Source organism: Melospiza georgiana, chromosome 33 (assembly GCF_028018845.1).
Source record: "Melospiza georgiana isolate bMelGeo1 chromosome 33, bMelGeo1.pri, whole genome shotgun sequence".
NCBI lineage: Eukaryota > Metazoa > Chordata > Aves > Passeriformes > Passerellidae > Melospiza > Melospiza georgiana.
In genome coordinates, this window is record NC_080462.1 from 2,317,704 (window position 1) to 2,338,199 (window position 20,496).

Genomic DNA, 20,496 nt, shown 5'->3' on the forward strand with positions numbered 1-20,496 from the left:
CTGGATGTGGTTCACACAGTTTCTCTGTGCCAATCGGTCACGGCTTGGGCTCAGAAGTGTTTTCCCAGCTCAGTGATTCGGGGATTTACGGCACAAACGCCGTTTTTATGCTCGCGCGCTCTCCGCCCCCTCACGGCCAGGAAGGGGGGGGGCAAACGGCTCTGTGGGGGGGGGGCGCCGCCATCTTGCCGGGCGGGGCGGGCGCGCGCGCGCAGGCGCGGCGGGGAGGGGGGCGGGGCGTGCGCGTGCGCGTCCCGCCGGTGTGCGGGAGTCACAAAATGGCGGCGGGGGGGCGGGCGGCGCGCGCGGGGGGGGCCGGGCCGTGACCGCCTCCGGTACCGGCACCGCCTCGGCTACCCGCACCGCCTACCGGCACCGCCCGGCCGCTACCCGGGGGTCCCCCCCGCGATCCCTCCGGGCCGCCACCGCCTCTTGCACCCGCCGGGGCCCAGCCTTTCCCCCCACCCCAGGCCGGGACCGCCTCGCACCGCCCGAGCACCCCCCGGGCCCGCTCGATCCCCCCGGGCCCCCCCTCCCTGCGCCCCGTGAGGCGCCGCCCCGCCGCCCCCCGCGCGGCCCGGCCGCGAGCAGCGCGGGAAGATGGCGGCGGGCGGCGGAGGCGGCGGCCGGGCCTCCTCGTCCTCCTCCTCCTCCTCGGCCGCCGCCGCCTCGTCCGCGGCCGGCGCGCTCGAGGCCTCGCTCGATAGGAAGCTGCAGGCGGTGACCAACACGATGGAGTCCATCCAGGGCCTCTCCTCGTGGTGCCTGGAGAACAAGCGGCACCACAGCACCATCGTGTACCACTGGATGAAGTGGCTGCGCCGCTGTGAGTGCGGGGCCGGGGGGCGGCCGGGGCGGAACGGGGCCCCGCCATCGGCGGCCAGCCCGCACCGGGCACTCGGGGACCGGCAGCGGGGCAGGGTCGGGCTCGTCGTTGGGTTGGAAAGGTTTAAAACGGTCCAGTGCCGTGGGCAGGGACACCTTCGCTAGCCCGGGTTGTTCCAAGCCTGGCCTTGGACCCTTGCAGGGACGGGGCAGGCTCGGCTGTTCTGTGCTACCTGTGCCAGGGCCTCGGCAGCCCCACAGGGAAAAATTCCTTCCTGACACCCCTCTAAATCTGTCCCTTTTACTTGAAAACATTCCTTCTTGTCGTGCGTGCATCACGGTGTCATCCTCGGAGGAACACAACACGCTGGTGTGCACCTCAGTGGTGGCACCTTTGTGCTCCTGAATCCGTGATCTCCTAAAGCAGCACTCTGGGGGCTCAAGGAGCTGTTTGTGTGCCTGCAGCAGCCCGGGGTGGGCATGGACAGTGTGGGTGCAGCTCTGGGCTTTGCAGTGCCCAGCAGGATGTGGCCCTGGCCTGGAGGGAGAAGGTTGCTGCTGGCAAGAGGATAAGCACAGCGGTGTTATCTCCACTGCCGTGGGAAAGGTTGGACTCTTCCTGTGGGAGTTCAAGGAAGCTTTGCTTGGCAGGGACGTGGAGATAACATTCCCATCCCAAAGTGTCTGTCTGTTGTGTGCTGAACCTTTTGGAAAATTTGGGAGAGTTGGGGTTCACTGTCAAGGCACTAGTGCAGAATGCAGGAGATTCTCTTGCCCCAGAGTTTGATCTGTTTTGTCTGTACTCTGTGAAATTAGGGGAGGAAGGTGAGAGCTTTTGAGGAGGTGCCCTGGGTCCTCCAGCCTTGCTGTCACTGCCACCTCTCCTGGAAATCGCCCTCCCCTGGACACCCTTTGGCACTGTGGCATCCTCCTTGGGGCTTCCTTCATCCTTCATCATCCTTCCCCTTCTGCTCCAAGTGCGTGTCCCCTGAAGAAAATCCAGCCCATCTCCCCTTGGGACGTGCCAGCTCCTCTGGACGTGGCCTTCTCACAGTTGTCCTGGCTCTTCTGAGGCCCTCAGTGCTCTTCCATCTCTCCTTCCCCCCTTCATCAGAAGCCACTGAACTGTTCCCACCTGCAGGTCCTCCATGCCCTGAGTCCTTGGCCACAGCCTGGAATTTTTGTTGGATTTTATGGAATTCTTTCATGGTTTCCCTTCACACCTCTCCTTTTATGCAGGTCTCTTCACCATCCTACCCTGCTCACCCCTGACAGCAGCTGTGATGCTGCCGTGCCCTGACCCCTGATTGTTTGGTTATTCCCTGCTTCCATAGGGTTTTTTTTCCCTGCTTTTTCCTTCATCCTCTTCCCCAAGGACCTCACAGTTCTCACTGTGGGAAGTCCCTGTCCCAGCCACAGCAAGCACAGGTGGTCCTGGGTTCATTTCTGAGCATTTAAATGTTCAACTCCAAAGCTCTTACCAACACATCAGATCCTCCTGGTGAGGGGGAATGTGGTGGGGGGTTCTGGGGCACAGAATTGTGTGTTTTCAGGAAAACCAGGGGTGCTGCTGTTTGCCATGTTGCTGTTGCTTTGGCATCTTGCTTCTGAGCCGTGCTGGTCCCAGCCAGAGCTGCCCAGCAGGAATATTCCTGCAAGGACATCCTTCTGAATCTTCACCTTTGGGAAATTCCTGATGGGAATCTGAGTGTCCCTGCAGGAGGGTTTGCTCAGAGGGTTTAAGTGTGAGTTAAACACATCCAGAGACTCTGAAATGCCATTTTTGTTGGTGCCATTGTGCCTGCTTTGGAGTGGGCTCAGCTCTGCAGTTTCCTTTTTGCCCACATTTCCTCCCTGCTTTAAGCTGAGAGGAGCTGTTCACTCACTGGGTACATCCCATTGCACCCAGAAACACTTGGTTTTCTCTGTGCATCATGTCCACAGCCTTCCTCTGGACCCAGCATTCCTCCTGTATGATGTGGGTGTATTTTGGTTCATAACTTGTGCCTCTAACTTTGCTCTGTATGGTCAGCATCAGGCTGGAGCCCTGCTCCAGATTTCCTTCTGCTGTGTAGATCCTGGATCATTTAAATCAGAGGTTTAGAATTCTTTGAATCAGACGTTTAGAATTCTTTGTATCAAAGGTTTATAATTCTTTGAATCAAAAGTTTAGAATTTTTTTAAATCTATTTTATGTTATTAAGGTGTGGAATCATTGCTGTCTGCTAGTGAAACATCTCTGGGATGGAGGGTGAGCAGCAGCAGGAGAATTGCTGGGTTTAACTAAATCACAGGAGCCCCATTCCAGTGGGATGATGATCTGAGAGATTATTGAGGCTGGCATTTTGGGGAGAGCTGGCTGCAGATTGTTTTGGAGCAGCAGGCAGAGTGCAGCCCTGCTCCAGCTGAATTCCCAGCCCTCAGGGCAGAGCAGAGCACTGTGTGCTCCAGAAAACCCATCTCAGCCTGTCCTGTCAGCATGTTCAGGGCACAGGTTGTGAGCAACAGGTTCTGCTCATAAATCCTTGGCTTGCTGAGTCTGTGCTGGAAAAGCAAAAGCTCCTCCTGGGATGTGAGAACTGGGGTTCCATGAGGTGGCAGTGGCCAGAATAGAAAGATCAGGGACAAAATCTTCTCCTGGGATATGAGAACATGAGGTGGCCGTGGCCAGAGGAGAAGGATCAGGGATAAAAAGCTCCTGAACTGGGGCTCTGTGAGGTTGCCATGGCCAGAGGAGCAGGATCAGGGATAAAATCTCCTCATGGGATGTGGAACTGGGGCTCTGTGGGGTTGCCATGGCCAGAGGAGCAGGATAAGGGACAAAAGCTCCTGAACTGGGGTTCCATGAGGTGGCCGTGGCCACAGGAGCAGGATCAGGGACAAAAGCTCCTCCTGGGATTTGGGAACTGGGGCTCTGTGAGGTGACAGTGACCAGAGGAGCAGGATCAGGGATAAAAAGCTCCTGAACTGGGGCTCTGTGAGGTGGCAGTAGCCAGAGGAGCAGGATCAGGGATAAAAGCTCTTCCTTGGATGTGAGAACTGTGATTCCATAAGGTGGCCATGGCCACAGGAGCAGGGTCAGGGACAAAATCTCCTCCTGGGACGTGGAACTGGGGCTCCATGTGGGATTGGGGGTGAGCAGCTGCTGGCAGTGACTCTCAGGCCTGTGCTGTGTCCTGGGGCAGGGCTTTAGGAGCAGGGCCTGTCCCTGTGCCCTTCCTCACCCCAGTCTGGAGTGATGCTCAGGGCTCAGTGCCAGGAGAGCCCAGTGCTGCTGGCAGGGGCTCAGAGAGGCTTAAGGACATCAACCTCTGAGGAGAACCCATCTGAGCCAAGCCTTTTGTGTCCTCAGCTCTGCTCCCCTCAGGGGAGGATCTCCTGTGCAGGATCTTCCTCTTGAACTTTCATTGGGAGCTCACCCTCGTGCTGGGAGGGCATTCCAGCCACAGGAATGGTTCTGCTGGGAGCTTTTCCCGGTTGTGAGTGAGGGGTGAGCTCCTCACCAAGGGCTCTGGAGCAGGAAGGATGCTGAGCTTCCTCAGAGGAATCCTGGAGAGCTGCAAGGTGCAGCCAGGCTGTGGGAAATGGCTCCACCCAGGCAGGGACAGCTGGAAAATGAAGCAGGATAAGAGGATTGAGGATCTGTAGATAAAAAGTGATTCTGGTTGCAGGTGAGAGGTGACAGCACACCTCTTGGCACTGTTCCTCTGGTTTAATCCTTGGCAGTGTCCTTTGGTGAAGTGAAGGAGCTCATTACCATCATTTGCATGTGAATGAGTTTCCTAAGTTTACCCACCCACCCCTGAAGGAAGGGATTTGATGAAGTAACTCAGTTTGAACATCAGGAGGGTCAGAGGAGCAAGCACAGCTGGAGGAGTCTGAAAATCATTTGTAAATTAAAGATGTCCTCTCTAGTCCTCAAAGTTTGCCTGCTGGAATTTGGAAACCCTGAAACTTCCCCCAGAGCAGTGCTGAACTTTTGGGATCAAGGTGTGCCTGTTGTGGTGCCTGTGCCTGATGCTGATCTCAGTTTTCTTTTGTCCTCAGCTGCTTTTCCTCACCGGCTGAACCTTTTTTACTTGGCCAATGATGTCATACAGAACTGCAAGAGGAAGAATGCCATTGTTTTTAGGGACACCTTTGCAGAGGTGCTTCCTGAGGCTGCTTCATTAGTGAAGTGAGTAATGAACGAACTAATGGGCTGTTGGGAGGCTGAGTGTCTCAAAAAGGGGGAATTTTTCTTCAGAAAATTCTAGAAACATCAGCAGAACTTCAAGGATTCTGTTGGAACAGCCACGTGTGGGCATGAACCGAGTTTTAATTTGCAGAGGGGGCTGGTTTGGGTGAAATTATCCTGTGAAGTGAGGGAAACCTCACACCAGTGTCCTGCAGCCATGGGGTAAAGAACTCTTCTCTTGCAGGGACCCATCAGTTTCCAAATCCATCGAAAGAATCTTCAAAATCTGGGAGGACAGAAACGTGTACCCTGAGGAAACCATTCTGGCCCTGAAAGAAGCACTGAGTAAGTTACTCACCCTTTGCATTCCTCACCTTACCAACTGCCACGTGAGCTCACTGAAGTTGTAGAAATAGTTTGGGGTCACTGAGGGGGATGAGGGGCATTTGCACCTGGCACAGGCTGTAAAACACAACCAAGTGTGGGACGTGAGCAGCGCTGGATTCTCCTGCTTTACCTCTTTTGTACCTTTCTTGAGGCAGCTGGGAATTCTTTCACATGAGCTGGAGCTGCTCCAGCTGAGAGCAAACAGAACATGAGGCTGAAATGATCCTGCACATCCTGACCAGGGTGCTCTGGCTCTACCTCCTTGTGCTGTTCACTCATAGCCTGGTGGTTGTGGGGTAGGAAGAGGCAGGAGCAAAGCTGGAGGGTGAAGAATCCTCAATGCCTAGAGGAAAAACACGTGGAATTGGTTAAAACCAGGAATTAGCAGTGGAAATCAGTGCAGGGTTTGGCTTTCCTCCCATCAGGAAGAGCTGCAGGTGCTCAGGGGGCCCTCGGGTGTGGTCTGAGGGTCAGTGGCCATCACAGCAGGAGCAATGTGGTGTCTTGGGTCGGGCTGTGGCACGAGGACAGGCTGGAGCTGGGTGTTGCATGCTGAGAAGTGACCTTTGTGCTTTTTGCTCTGAAATGGCTCATTTCTGGGACTTGAAAACAAGGTCTGTGAGGTTCCAGGTAAATCAGGTATCGTGGCTGCTTTCCCAGTGAGCAGCACTTGTCTGTTTGACGGTGATTCCATTACAGCCTTCCTAAAGAGTTTCATTTTTAGATTTCTGTGTGTTTTCCCTTTTTACTGTGATTTTTTTTGAACTGCCTTAGTGTAAGGGCAAACAGAAACTTGATTTAAAAATGGCAGACCACCCCCAGGTTGCTGCATTCCTGAGTAAACTGAGGTTCTCTTGGGCATCCAGCAGCTCCTCTAAGGAAGTTGGTCGAGGTATTTTAAAACAAATTTCTGTTCACTCTTTCACCGTGCAACTGTATGGCACCAAAACCCAAGATTTTGACAGGAATCCCATAATGCCAGACTGCCAAAAATGAAATGTTTTTCCAGGTACCACTTTCAAAACTCAGAAGCAGCTGAAAGAGTCTCTGAACAAACCGAATAAGCCGTGGAAGAAATCACAAAGTAAGGAACCACTGTGAACTCTGTGCACTAATGCAGAAATTGGCTGCTCAAGGAGCAGAAGGGCTGAGCCCAGAGTGGGCTGAGCCAGCTGAGCCTGCAGGCTCACAAGGGCCCCAAGATGTGCACACCAAGGAGGTGTTGGTAGAAAAAAAGACTTTGGAAAGAAAAGAAATGTGGCAGAAATAAGATATGAGAGCAGAGGTTGTGGACAGGAGAGGAAGGAGCTGGTGGAACCTCTTGGAATCTGCTCTTAGACTGGTCAGAGATGGAGAGAAGACAGAGAGGAGGAGGAGATGGACATTCCCTTCATGCTCAGGAACTGCCCCAGCAGGCTGGGCTGGGAGGAGGAACCTGGAGCAGTGCAGGGACAGGATGTGACATGTGACAGTGCAGAGCCCAGAGCAGCAGGAGAGAATTTATTGTAAACAGAGTGACTTTAATGATCTCACGTTGCACCAACACCCTGAGTGGTCCCCGCAGAGGTGGTGACGTGTCAGGTGTGACATGTGGGACACCAGGTATGGCCATGGGACACCAGGTGTGATGTGTGGGACATCAGGTGTGACAGCAGAAGATTAAAAGAGTTGGGAGTGTTTATTCCTGGGTTTAACAAACCAGAAGCTGCTTTCCCAGACAGAACTGGGCTGTGTCCAGCGTGGATGGAGGGTTTAGTGCTTTGCTTCTCATCAGCTCATTTCTTCTTTCCTGTTTCTCCTGTTTTGACCACAATCTGATGGATTCAGTCTCTTGCCAGCAGGATTCATCCCCCCAACCCTGTAACCAGGTGTGAGAGTTGTCAAAGCTCTGGGCATGGTCAGACCTAGGGGAGCTCTGCCCACAGGGAACCTGGGCTCCGTGGCAGCTCCAGGTCTGGCACTTGGGGAATAACATTCCCTTCCTTGCAGAGAGCTGTAACTCCTTGGATAAAGCTGTTAGATTGACCTTGCAGGGACTTGTCTTCCTGAGGAAAAGGTGTGCCCAGGAAATGTTGAGAGCATGTTAAACAGCAGCAGTGTCACTTGTTGAGCTCAGTCCCAACCCAGCTGTGCCTGTCCATGTCCCCATGAGCTGCCGGGAGCCTGGAGCACTGAGGGACACCTGCATGGAGGGGAGGATGTGATGGGTAACACATGGAATTATCTTCAGATATCTTCTATTAGGCTGCCTTTTGTGACTGACTTGCCATGGGGAGGCAGTTCCTTGACTTCTTCACAATTTCTCTATTTCCCCACAGCCTCCACCAACCCCAAAGCTGCTCTGAAGTCCAAGATTGTTGCTGAATTCCGAGTAAGTCTGTGAGTGGAAGTGATCCATGGCACTGACCCCCACCTTGGGGTTTGCATGTGGGGTGACCCCAGGCCCAAGAATCACCTGGAACAGTGGGGCTGACACGGGGAGGGTCTGGGCAAGCCCAGGACATCCTTGTGAAGAGGTGGCTGAGGAGTTGGTGGCAAGAAATTGGTCTAAACTCAGTCCCCTGACAGAGAGGGACATGTTGTGAAATGCAGAGGCACCTGTAGGGTGAAATGGGGAGTAAATAATCAGGAGATTTGTGGATTTGCAGCTCCTGCCTGAGCCCAGGTTTGCTCATTGTGAAATTTGAGGTTAAAAATCCCAGGCTCCACGTGGTTCCTGGGTTAGCTCTTGCTTGGAAGCAGTCTGGAGCAGAGGCAGGGCTTGTGTTCCCTGGAATGTGATGAGGAAGCTTTTCCTGTTTGCTTTTTTCCAGCCCCAGTCCCTCATTGATGAGCTGCTGCTGTACAAACGCTCAGAGGATCAGATAGAGCTCAAGGAGAAGCAGCTTTCCACTATGAGGGTGGATGTCTGCAGCACTGAGACACTCAAGTGCTTGAAAGGTAAAGCCCTGAGGGCACTGAAGGTGTTGTGGGAGCTCCTCAGTTCTGTCAAGAAGGGAAATGCCAGAATTTATGTGTGGAAAATGCCAGAATTTCAGAGTGAGGCTAAGAACCAGCAATCAGGAGCCAAAAATCTTGGCTAGGTGGGATTTCTGTGGAAATTCTCAGGTGTAAAGCTCAGACCAAGCAAATGACTGTCTGAAAACCAAAACTTTACCAGCAACCAGGCCCTGGTCACCCTTGCAGATCCCAGTGGATGATCTGGGATTGTGCAGCTCCACTGTCCCAATACCCTGGGTGCTGCCATTGCCGCCACACTTGTGTGCTTTGCCTCATTTCCATGGTGTTCATCTCCCTGCAGATAAAACAGGAGGGAAGAAGTTCTCCAAGGAGTTTGAAGAGGCAAGTTCAAAGCTGGAGGAGTTTGTCAATGGTTTGGACAAGCAAGTGAAGAACGGCCCCTCGCTCACCGAGGCGCTGGAGAACGCTGGAATATTCTACGAGGCACAGTACAAGGAAGTCAAGGTGGTGGCAAATGTAAGTGTGACTTTTCTGGATCCTCCACACCTCAGAGTCTGAAAAATGCCTCATCTCTTTATTCCCAAATTAAAAAGTTTGTTGGGTTGGTTTAAGGGTGGTTTCCAAAGAGAGCAAAATGGAAGCTTTGGGTGAGACAAGGATATGCTCTCAGAATGCAGCAATTGGAAATTCAGTTTGTGTGTGTTGCTGGAATGTTGGATACCCTCTAGATTCTTAAACGGGGCAAAATTACAGTTAGTGTGACAAATCCTGAATTCTAGAAACTTGGGATTGATATGAGAACTAGATGAGCAAAGAAAGGACAGCAGTAAAGTGTTACAAAAACAACCAGCACCCTCCAGAACCTGCCAAATGCCCCAGATGGGCAGAACATATTTGTTAAAATATGGGGGGTTATGAAAATTGTTTTAAGTCAGTGGAAAAAGGTTTTATCCTCCCCACTTCTTGTGGTTGTTGCCCTGTGAGAAGCTGAGTTCTCACCACTGCAGGGTCCAGGGATTTGGAATGGGTTTTCTCAGGCTTTGTGTTGCTTCCTTAAGGAAGTGACTGAGGCATGAAAGATCCCCAGTCCAGTGTCCTTCCTTCCTTAGGCCTATAAGACATTTGCTAACCGAGTGAGCAACCTGAAGAAGAAGCTGGACCAGCTGAAAGCAACCCTCCCTGATCCCGAGGAGTCTCCTGTCCCTTCTCCCAGCATGGATGCTCCATCTCCCACGGGCTCCGAGTCCCCTTTCCAGGGCATGGGGGAGGAGAGCAGCGCCCGCTCTCCCGCGGCTGCAGGACGCAAGATGGTTTCTCCAGAGCCTGCGACGGATAATCGGGATGTGGAGGACATGGAGCTCTCTGATGTGGAGGATGATACGTCTAAAATCATTGGTATGTGATTGTGCTGTGGGAATGAAAGAGGAAACCAGGCTTTTCCAGCTTCATTTGGGATGTGGAGGAGGCACAAAGCCTGGGCTGGGGCTGTAGGGTTTGAATCTCCTAGTTCCACAGTGATCATTTCCATCTCCCAAAACACTTGTCAGAGATGTTTTTACATCTGTGGGAATCAGAATTGATGTTCCCTGAGTCCTTTTGAGGGGACTGAGTGACCTTTCTGCTTTTGTTTCCCCCTCTGTGCCGCAGTGGAGGAGAGGAAGGACAAACAGGCAGCTCCAGCCCCGGCCCCTGCCAAGACTGAGAGTGTCCCCAAAGCGGTGCCATCGGCTGCTGCAGCCGCCACAGCCTCGGGGACAGCGGCCACGCCAGCCCCAGCCCCTCCAACACCCCCAGCTCCAAAGGTGGTGAGCACAGCTCCCATCCCTCTGGCACCAGCACTTGCCTTACCCAACCTGGCCAACGTGGACCTGGCCAAGATCAGCTCCATCCTGAGCAGTTTGACGTCGGTGATGAAGAGCACAGGTGGGTGCAGAGCTGGGCTGTGGGCACTAACGGAGCTGGGTGATCATTCAAACCTTTAATTATCTCAAAATAAACATGAGGGAGTTGCTGCTCTCAGAGGTCTGGTTGTGCCTGTGGGGAGCCTGAGTCACTTGTGTTGCCAGAGCAGCTCAGGTGAGTGCTGTGTGCTCCTGCCCCAGGTGTGAGTCCCGCCTCGAGACCTTCGCCAGGGACCCCGACCAGCCCCTCAGCTCTCACCAGTGGCCTGAAGACTCCTGTCCTGGGAACCCCATCTGCTCCTTCGAATCCATTAGCAAATATTCTCTCCAAAGTTGAGATAACTCCGGAAAGCATTCTGTCAGCTCTCTCCAAAACCCAGACTCAGACGGCGCCAGCGCTGCAAGGTACTGGGGTGGGTGCTGGGGCAGGGCTGGCAGGGCTCTGAGGGCAGTGGCCAGGCTGAAACGTGCTGCTCTGCTTGTCCTAAAGTGAGAACTCAGGGAGGAAATGGAGTGTTCACTGGACATGTTTTACGTCTCTGGCACGTGTGGGTGTCTTTGTCAGGTAGCTCAGGTGTCACGGACCAGTGAGATTTGTCACTTCCCTGTACTCGCTGCTTGTGCTGTGGCTGAATCACACGTATCTGGAACATTCCCTGAACAGGACAGGAGACCAAGAGGTTCTGCTCCTGCTCTGGCACCTTGCCACGGTCACCTGGCCAGCAGGGCAGGTTTCCCCACTCCTGGCTGCAGACCAGGACGAGTTCCTACCCACCTGACTCGATGGTGTAATTTATGTTTGTACATCAATCCAAGCCTCTGGCAGAATGTTGCACCTCACTGGGAGCAGCAGAATCCAGTCCTCTTCATGGCTGGAGACTGGGGGGTGTAAAGTGCCAGCACAGGAGCCTTGGGGTGATTTTCCCCTGCCCTCAGTCCCTGATGCAGCAGTTGTGTTTTGCAGGGCTGTCGTCCTTGCTGCAGAGCGTGGCTGGAAACACGGTTCAGTCAGGAGAAGCTGCCTCACAGAGCACCTCGGCATCGCCAGCCAACACAACCGTGCCGTGCTTGAAGGGGAGGAATGTTCCTTCCAATCCACAGTCCTTTATAGCCAAAAGTTTTGGTTATTCTCCAAACTCAACCACCGCAGAGGTTTCCTCCACTTCAGTCAATAAGGCTCCCGTCGGACATACCCCAGCACTGTCAAGCTCTGGTTTTAAGCCACCAGCTAATTCCCTGGGATTTTCCAGTTCCCACCCTACCAGTCCTTCCTCCCTTTTGCCCACAGAAACCTCACTGAGTCAATCCTCCGAAATTTCAAAAGCCAAGCTGGAATCGGAACCCCCTTCTCCCAGCTTGGAGATGAAGATACACAATTTCCTGAAGGGAAATCCCGGCTTCAGTGGCCTGAACTTGAATATTCCCATCCTCAGCAGCTTGGGGTCCAGCATGGCAACGGAGAGTCACAGCTCTGACTTCCAGCGTGGTCCCACCAGCACTTCCATGGACAATGTGGACGGGACGCCGGTGCGCGACGAGCGCAGCGGGACGCCCACCCAGGACGAGATGATGGACAAGCCAACGTCGAGCAACGTCGACACGATCTCCCTGCTGTCAAAAATCATGAGCCCCGGTTCCTCAACTCCCAGCAGCACAAGGTCTCCTCTGCAGGGCCGGGATGATGGGTATTCCCAAGAACTTCCCAGTTCCGTGCACGGCTACCGGCCCTTCGGCCTCGGCAGGGAGTCCCCGGCCAGCCTGTACAAGCCACCTGTGGACAGCAGGGAGATGCCCTCCTCCTTGATGGACTCCTCCCAGGAGAAGTTTTACCCAGATACATCTTTCCAAGAAGACGAGGATTACCGTGACTTCGACTACTCCGGGCCGCCGCCCTCGGCCATGCTGAACCTGGAGAAGAAGCCGGTCAAGTCTATCCTGAAATCGAGTAAACTCCCCGATTCTGCAGAGTACCAGCCAGTGCTGTCCAGCTACGGGCAGCGCTCGCAGGAGTTCGGTGTGAAGCCATCCTTCCCCCCGGCCATGAGGTCCATCCTGGATCAGAGCGAGAGCTGTGACCCTCTGGCCTCGTCCCCGGGGATGTTTGGGAGCTACGGCCGCAGGGGGAAGGACTCGGCCTCGGATGGTTCCCCATCTCCCAGCAAGAACGACGTGTTCTTCACGCCAGACTCCAACCACAGCAGCCTGCCCAAGGCCGGCCTCCCGCAGAAGCAATACTCGGACTCGCCCCACGCGCTTCCCCACCGCTCCTCGCTCTTCTCTCCCCAGAACGCCCTCCCCAGCCCCGCCAGCCGAGCGCCCGCCGGGAGCGGGGACAAACCCTTGGCTTCCTCCATCTCCGCCACCTCCACCATCGAGTTCAAGAACATGCTCAAAAACGCCTCCCGCAAACCCTCCGAGGAGAAGCATTTTGGGCAGATTCCCAAAAGCGGCTCCGGCGAGGCGGGGAGTTTGTCCGGGGCCGCCAAGGGCGAGCCGCAGCCGCCGGAGGAGCACTACCGCATCGAGACCCGCGTCTCCTCCTCCTGCCTGGACCTGCCCGACAGCACCGAGGAGAAGGGGGCTCCCATCGAGACGCTGGGCTACCACAACGCCTCGAGCCGGGGCATGTCGGGGGAGCCCATCCAGACCGTGGAGTCCATCCGGGTGCTGGGCAAGGGCAGCCGGGGCCACGGGCGCGAGGGGAGCCGGGCGGGCTGGTTCGAGCTGGGCAGCGGCGGGGGCGCCTTCGACAACGGCCCCGCGGGCTCCTCGGAGCTGCCGGGCATGGGCGGCTTCCCGGGGCCCTACAAGGAGCACGTGCCGCCCTTCCCGGAGAGCGTCAACAACTTCCGAACGAACAACTTCAGCTCCGCCTTCGAGCACCACCTGCCGCCGCCGCCCCTCGCCCCGCCGCCCCTGGAGCACGGGAACCCCTTCCCGCGGGAGCCCGTGGGGCCGCCCGCCGTGCCCCCGCCCGCTCCCGCCAAGGACCACGGCGGCCTCTTCCCGAGGGACCACCCGGTCCCTCCCCGCATGCCGTCGGTGGATCACGCCAACCCCTTCTCCAAGGAAACGCCCGCGCCGCTCCCGCTGCCCCACGGCGTGCCGCCGCCCCCCTCGGTGGAGCACGCGGGGGTCCCGTTCCCCACGCCCCCGCCGCCCCCGGTGCCCGGGGATCACAGCGGGGTCCCCTTCCCCGCGCAGCCGCCGCCGGCCGGGGAGCACGGCGGGGTCCCGTTCCCCGCGCCGCCCCCGCTGGAGCACGGCGCCTTCCCCAAGGAGCACGGTACGATGCAAGGGACGCTCAAGGAGCACTTCGGGGCGGGGGCGCAGGCCCGGGAGCCGCTGCCCCGCTCCCGGGAGCCCGCGGGGCCCGGAGCCCTGCCCCGGGAGCAGCTGGCGGGGGCCGCGCGCGGGCTGGGCCCCCCCGGGCACCGGGAGCCGTCCGGGGGCCGCGGCTCCGTCCTGCTCCGCACGCCCCGCGCCGAGTTCCGCCCGCGGGAGCCCTTCGGCGGCAGAGACCCCTTCCAGAGCCTGAAGCGGCCGCGGCCGCCCTTCGGCAGAGGGGGGGCTCCCTTCTTCACCCCCAAGCGCCCCTTCTTCCCTCCCCGGTACTGACGCAGCTCCCGGGGCTGCCCTTTCTTTTTTTTTCTTCTTTTTTTTTTTTCTTTTTTTTTTTCTCTTTTTTTTTTTTTTTTTCCCTCCCCTCAACGATTCCTGTAACCTTCTCCTAAATTAAATGTTCTGTACTTTTCGGTTGGTTCTAGCCCCAGCCCCCTTCCCCGCCCACCCCCAGCATTGGGTGAGACAAGAAAACAAGACACAAAACTGATGTTTTAACGAGAAGAAGCCACGTTGCTGTTAAATAAAACCTTCGGTAGTAGTTGAAAGAGTTAAGACAAAAAATTAAAAAAAAAAAGGAAAAACTCTGAAAGCTTCGAGAGGAGCACTGAGTGGTGTTGGGGTGTTGGTTTCCAGCCGATCCCCAAATTGCTGCTGCAGGGAGGGGAGACCTCCCTGTTCCTCCTGTCTGCCAAAAGCACCAAAACAAGGCAAAAAAAGGGTCGAGGAACCCACCCAAACCCACCTCGGAGCTCCACGGGACTGGCAGCGAGAAGGCCCAAGCCTGTCCCCCTGCTTGGGAAGACTTTGGTTGGGTTTGGGTTCATTTGGGGATCTTTGGATTTTTTGTTTTGTTTTGTTTTTTTCCCCCGGGATCACTGTTGACTTTCTACGTGTGTGTATATAGCAATCACTTTTTAATTCCCTCCGGGATCGTTCACCACACGCAGCCGGAGCCCGGCGGGGCCTCAGAGGGGTCCCCCCCTTACACCCAGAGCCGCCCCCGCGGCTTTTATATGAAGTTGGGATTTTACTTGATTTTATTTTAATTATTTTTTTGTTGGTTTTTAGTTGCCTCCATCGTACCTGTTTGATACCGGTGTGGGCTTCAGGATCTGCATAAAAACTACCAAACAACCCTTGGCGGGTCCGTTCTTTCTCGCGTTCACCCTCGCTTTGAGGGGTTCGTGCGGCTCTTCCCCCCCCCCCCCCCGCGCCCTCCATGGTTCCGTCCTGGCTGCGGCGCTGCCGCACTGGCGGGCGAGTCCAACGCGGCTTCCGCGGGGGGGGTTGCGGAGGCCCATCCCCGGTTCCGGCGGAACGGGCGGAGCCTCGGCCATGTCCACACGCGCCGGTTCGCGGCTGCTGCTGGCGGGAGCCCCGCGGCGACACCGGGTGCGCTCGGGGACCCCGGGACCCCTCATCCCCCTCCCGCCCCACCCCTGCCCGCTTCCCCCGGGCCCTGAGTCCCAAGGGCGGCCCGGTGACCCCGCCGTGATTCCCGTCCCCAGGTGTCGGGGCCGGAGCCCGAGCGCCTCCGGCTCTTCCAGCGGCTGCGGGCGGCGGCGGCGGAGCGCTGGGACGGGCCCGGGGATGGTGCGGGCGGCGGCACCGGGAGCGGCCGCCTCGCTCCGGGGACCCCGATCCGCATCGCGCTGCCCGGCGGGCGCCGCCTGCCCGGCCGGGCCCTGCAAACCACCCCGTTCCAGGTGGCCACGGAGCTCGGGTACGGCCCGAGGGCTTCCCACGCTGTCCCCGGGGGTCCCCGCAGTGTCCCGGCAAGGTTTGCGGGCCCCTCAGGGTGTCTGCACGGTCCGCAGTGTCCCCGTGGTGTCCTCTGATCCCCACAAGGCCTGCGGGGTCCAAATGTCCCCATGGTGCCCCTCTGATCCCCACAGAGTCCCCACAAGGTCTGGAGGGCCTGCAGTGTCCCCATAATCCCCAAGAGTCCCCATGAGGTTCTCATGGTCTCCACAATGTCCCCGTAGTGTCCCCGTGATCCCCACAGAGTCCCCACGAGGTTCACAGGGTCTCCACAATGTCCCTGTGGTTCCCACAAGGTTCCTGGGGTTCCTGCTGTGTCCCCATGGTCCCTTCAGAGCCCCCACAAGGTCTGCAGGGCCCACAGTGTCCCTGTGGTGCTCCCGTGATCCCCACAGAGTCCCCACGAGTTTTGTGGGGTTCCTACCACGTCCTCATGATCCCCACAGAGTCCCCACAGGTTCCCCACAGTGTCTCCACGGTGTCTCTGGTGTCCCTGTAGGGCTGGCCTGGCCCAGGTGGCCTTGGTGGCCCGGGTGAATGGGACCCTCCAGGACCTGGACCGGCCGCTGGAAGGTGACACCGACCTGGAGCTGCTCGACTTCTCCACACCTGAGGGGCGGGAGGTGAGCCTGGGGTCTGGGGGGCCGAACCTGCACCTGGCTCTCCTCACAGCCCCCGTGTCCCCAATGTCCCCCCAGGCTTTCTGGCGCTCCAGTGCCTGCGTCCTGGGGGCAGTGACAGAGCAGATTTTTGGGGCCACGCTTTGCAGCAGCCAGGCCACCGAGGATGGCTTCTTCTGCGACGTGCACATGGGCAGCAGGTAGGGCTGGGCAGGTGCTGCAGGGTCCCTGGGGTGTCCCCAGCGTGTCCCCAACGTGTCCCCGTGTCCCCAGGACGGTGCAGAGCGCGGAGCTGCCGCTGCTGGAGGAGGCCTGTGCCACGTTCGCCCGTGCCCGGCACCGCTTCGAGCGCCTCGAGGCCTCGCGGCAGCAGCTGGCTGAGCTGCTCAAGGTGTGTCCCCCTCCCCAGAGTGTCATGGGAGGCCATTCTGGGGACATTGGGACCCTCAGTGTCACCTCTCTAATGTCACCGAGCCCCCATCACCCACCTCCCTGTCCCTCCCCAGCACAACGCCTTCCAGCTGCAGCAGCTCGAGGAGGTGACATCCCCCACGGCCACGGTGTACAGGTGAGCACAGGGACACGTGGGGTGGCCCTGTGTCACCTCAGCTGTCACCACAGCTGTCCCCACATCTGTCTGTTCCTCCCTCAGGTGTGGCCCCCTGCTCCAGCTGTGCCCCGGGCCCCTGCTGCGGCACACGGGGCTGATCGGAGCCCTGCGGGTGCTCACGGTGGGTGTGGGGTGGGGGTCCCTGTGCCCTGCCCTGCTCTTGGGTGGGGTCCCCGCTGTCCCTCTGATGTCCCCCTGTGCCCACAGAGCTCGGCTGCGCTCTGGGGGGGAGCCGGGGGTCAGTCCCTGCAGCGTGTGGCCGCCGTGGCCTTCCCCAGCGCCCAGGAGCTGGAGCGGTGGCAGCGGGCGCAGGAGGAGGCGGCTCAGCGGGATCACCGCAGGATCGGCAAGGTGGGAGCCCTGCCCGGGGCTGGGGGGGCCCTCAGAGCCATGGGGGTCACCCCAGTAACTCCCTGGGTCCTGCAGGATCAGGAGCTCTTCTTCTTCCACAAGTTCAGCCCTGGCAGCTGCTTCTTCCTGCCTCGTGGTGCCCACGTGTACAACACGCTGGTGGAGTTTATCCGGGTATGACCCCCATCATCTTCCTGTCACCACATCACCCACACCCCCCTGCACCCCATCCCCACCCCAGCTGGGCACTGCTGTGCCCCACAGACCCCACTGCACCCCATCCCCACCATGGCTGTGCCCCACAGACCCCACTGCACCCATCCCCACCATGGCTGTGCCCCACAGACCCCACTGCACCCCATCCCCTCACACCCAGACCCCTCTGCCCACCCTTCCAGTCCCTGCAGCCCCCCATGCCCGATGCTGCGGGGCTCAGCTGATGTCCTGCCCTGTCCCTGTCCCCACAGAGCGAGTACCGGGCCAGGGGCTTCAGCGAGGTGGTGACCCCCAACCTGTTCAGCCCCCGGCTCTGGGAGCTCTCGGGGCACTGGCAGCACTACAGCCCCCACATCTTCTCCGTCCCTGCCGCCCCCGAGACCCTGTCCCTCAAACCCATGAACTGCCCGGCCCACTGGTGAGTCAGGCGGCCCTGGGGTGCCCGGGGGGGGCTCCTGGGGGCAGCCTGTCTGTCTGTCCGTCCGTCCCCAGCCTGATGTTCGCCCACCGGCCGCGCTCCTGGCGGGAGCTGCCCCTGCGCCTGGCGGATTTCGGGGTCCTGCACCGCAACGAGCCCCCCGGGACCCTGACGGGGCTGACGCGGGTCCGGCGCTTCCAGCAGGACGATGCTCACATTTTCTGCACCCTGGAGCAGGTGTCTGTGCCCCCGAGCCCTCCCTGTGCCCCCCAGAATGTGCCCCCTGCCCCTCCTGACGTGCCTTTCCCAGCTGGAGAGCGAGATCGATTCCTCGCTGGATTTCATCCGCGCCGTTTACGCCGTCCTGGGCTTCTCCTTCCGCCTGGCCCTGGCCACGCGTCCCGATGGATTCCTGGGGGATCCTGAAACCTGGGATCGTGCAGAGCAGGTGGGACGATGCCCCCTCTGTGTGGTGCCCCCTGCTCTGTGCCCCCCTGACCCTCCCAACCCACCCCTGCAGCAGCTGGAGCGGAGCCTGAGGAATTTCGGGCAGCCCTGGGAGCTGAGTCCGGGGGATGGAGCCTTTTATGGGCCCAAGGTGAGGAATTTGGGGAGGGGGGGTCCCTAAAGGGACAAACCAGGACCCTTCTGGCACCTCTTGATTCCCACCAGATCGATATCCGGATCAGGGATGCTCTGGGGAGGCACCACCAGTGTGGCACCATCCAGCTGGATTTCCAGATGCCTGAGAGATTCGAGCTGGAATATGCCAGGTATTGGGAGGGGAGCAGGACTGGGGGATTTGTGGGGGCCAGGATTGGGCTGGGGTTCAGGATTGTTGTGGGGGGATCAGGGTTGGGGCTGGGGGAGCAGGATTGGGATTGGGAAATGTCAGAATTGGGGCTGGGAGGGGGGTCAGGATTGGGAGGGAGGGGCAGCAATGGGGCTGGGGGGGGTCAGGATTTTGGGGAGTGTCAGGACTGGGGTGGGGAAGGCAGAATTGGGGATTTGGGGGTGTCAGGACTCGGACAAGGGGTCCCCCTGACCCCCGTTTCCCCCCAGCCCCAGCGGGGGCCCCGCGAGGCCGGTGCTGATCCATCGGGCTGTGCTGGGCTCCGTGGAGCGCATGGTGGCCGTGCTGGCCGAGAGCTACGGCGGGAGATGGTGAGTGAGGGGGACCCCAAAACCAGCCCACAGCTCACCCCCAGTCCCTCAGACAGCCCCCATCCCTGGGACAGAACCCCCAGTTGTGTGGGCCCCCTCATCCCCAGTGTCACCCCTGCCCCATGCTGGGACAGACACTCCCCAGTTTTGGGGACACTCAATCCCCAGGAACGCTCTCCGGATCCCCAAGTTACCTCCATCTTTGGGGTTCCTCCATGCTGGGGGCACCCCTGCAGCCCTTGGGGCACCCCCTCCCTGCGTGTCACCCCCGGTGACCCCTGGTGCCCCCCAGGCCGCTCTGGCTGTCCCCACTGCAGGCCATGGTCATCCCACAGACCCCCGAGGTCGAGGACTATGCCCGGGAGGTGAGTGTGTGACCCCCCCCGTGCTCCCCCATCCCCTGTGACCCCCCAAACCGCCCCACACTGACTCTGGGGGTGCAGGTGCAGGCAGTGCTGAGGAGGGGGGGCCTCCTGGCTGACCTGGACGGGGACCCCGGCACCACCCTGGCACGGAAGATCCGCCGGGCCCAACTCGCCCACTACAACTTCCAGTTGGGTAAGGGTGGGGCAGAGCCCCAGAACCCCCCCGGGACCCCCTTGGGACCCCCTTGGAGCCCCCCAGGACTGGCTGGACACCCCCATCCACATCCTGGGTGCTGCTGGGGAGCAAACCTGAATCCCCTGGGAGCCCCCATTATGAGACCCCCTCAGGAATCTGCTGAGACCCCCCAGGAGCTCAATCCCCCCTTGGGAATTCACCAGCACCCCCTGAGACCCACTCAGGACCTCTCCAGGAGCGTTTTAGGGACCCCTCTGAGACCCCCACCCCCTTTGGGACCACCTTTAACCCCCCTGGACTGTTCTGGGACCCCCCCCAAATCCCTGCCCTGGGACCCCGCTGGAGTGTGCTGTGTTTGGGGGGTGCCTGTGCGGGTCGGGGGGCTCGGACCCCCCGTTTTCCCCCGCTGACGGCCGTGCCCCCGCAGTGGTGGGGCGGCGGGAGCGGCAGCGCGGCACCGTCAGCGTCCGCAGCCGGGAGAACCGGCAGCTCGGCGAGCTGGAGCTGCCCCGGGTGCTGCAGCGGCTGCAGGAGCTCAGGGACAGCCGCGTTCCCGACGCCGAGCAGCGCTTCTGACCCCTCCTCGCTCCTATCGGGACCCCCCAACTCAATAAACTCTGGGAAATGTGCTGGATGTTGTGGCAGCTGAGACTGGGGCACCTCTGAGTGCTGGGGTGCTCGAACCCCCCTGAACACCTGGATCCCCTTCCTGAACACCTGGGATCCCCCATTGAGATTTGGGGGCCCCTTCCCGACCTCCTGGGTCCCACCTGGGGGGCAGGACCCCCCCAAACCCCCTGGATTCCCTCCCCACAACCTGCCCGGGTTGCGATTCCCGGGTTTGCATTCCCGGTTTTCCGTTCCCACCGTCCCTTCCCTCTCCCGAGGTGCCCCCGGCGCTTCTGGGTCCCTCCGGCCGGGATTTCCCCCCGCCCACGCGTCGGGGAAAGTGGGGGGGTTGCGCAAAGGCCGAGTCACGGAGCCGCAGCCCCGTTGGGCAATCGGGGGGGGACACGCGGGGCTGTCCCCCCACCCCACCCCAAACACCTGCCCGGGCGGGTCGGGGCTTTGGTTATCCCGGGATAGCACAGGAGCCCCCCCCGGCCGGCCATAGGTGACCGAGGCTGTGACTCTTGGGGACATCAGCTGAGGGACCCCCCCTGTCCGGGGGTCCCTCTGGAGGTGCCCGTTCAGCTCCC

General features: G+C 59.2%; 2 protein-coding genes across 3 annotated transcripts; both read left to right on the forward strand.

The window, feature by feature from the left end:
- The first annotated feature begins 600 nt into the window (after positions 1-600).
- Positions 601-14,722, forward strand: RPRD2 (regulation of nuclear pre-mRNA domain containing 2). 2 transcript variants are annotated; one of them, XM_058042730.1, is made up of 11 exons: positions 601-826; positions 4,873-5,002; positions 5,247-5,347; positions 6,399-6,473; positions 7,708-7,760; positions 8,203-8,329; positions 8,691-8,866; positions 9,460-9,745; positions 9,998-10,273; positions 10,453-10,656; positions 11,216-14,722. In XM_058042730.1, the coding sequence occupies exons 1-11, from the start codon at positions 601-603 to the stop codon at positions 13,867-13,869; spliced, it is 4,308 nt and encodes a 1,435-aa protein (XP_057898713.1). In that variant the 3' UTR covers positions 13,870-14,722. The 2 variants fall into 2 exon arrangements, with proteins under 2 accessions (XP_057898713.1, XP_057898714.1); XM_058042731.1 differs by lacking the exon at positions 6,399-6,473.
- Positions 14,723-14,931: 209 nt separating this feature from the next.
- TARS2 (threonyl-tRNA synthetase 2, mitochondrial) lies at positions 14,932-19,913 on the forward strand. The gene is made up of 18 exons (XM_058042652.1): positions 14,932-14,988; positions 15,105-15,319; positions 15,857-15,980; positions 16,056-16,177; positions 16,251-16,368; positions 16,484-16,545; positions 16,630-16,708; positions 16,795-16,938; positions 17,014-17,112; positions 17,406-17,572; positions 17,647-17,809; positions 17,883-18,020; positions 18,093-18,170; positions 18,245-18,345; positions 18,635-18,736; positions 19,029-19,101; positions 19,180-19,294; positions 19,725-19,913. Exons 1-18 carry the CDS (start codon positions 14,932-14,934, stop codon positions 19,871-19,873), a joined length of 2,106 nt encoding a protein of 701 aa, XP_057898635.1. The 3' UTR covers positions 19,874-19,913.
- Positions 19,914-20,496: the final 583 nt, after the last annotated feature.

Coding starts and splice junctions, on each gene's coding strand:
- TARS2 (XM_058042652.1), top strand. CDS start 14,932: ATGTCCACACGCGCCGGTTCGCGGCTGCTGCTGGCGGGAGCCCCGCGG. Junction 15,320..15,856: donor CAGGTGGCCACGGAGCTCGG/GTACGGCCCGAG, acceptor GTGTCCCTGTAG/GGCTGGCCTGGCCCAGGTGG. Junction 16,178..16,250: donor GACGTGCACATGGGCAGCAG/GTAGGGCTGGGC, acceptor CCGTGTCCCCAG/GACGGTGCAGAGCGCGGAGC.
- RPRD2 (XM_058042730.1), top strand. CDS start 601: ATGGCGGCGGGCGGCGGAGGCGGCGGCCGGGCCTCCTCGTCCTCCTCC. Junction 827..4,872: donor GATGAAGTGGCTGCGCCGCT/GTGAGTGCGGGG, acceptor TTTTGTCCTCAG/CTGCTTTTCCTCACCGGCTG. Junction 7,761..8,202: donor AGATTGTTGCTGAATTCCGA/GTAAGTCTGTGA, acceptor GCTTTTTTCCAG/CCCCAGTCCCTCATTGATGA.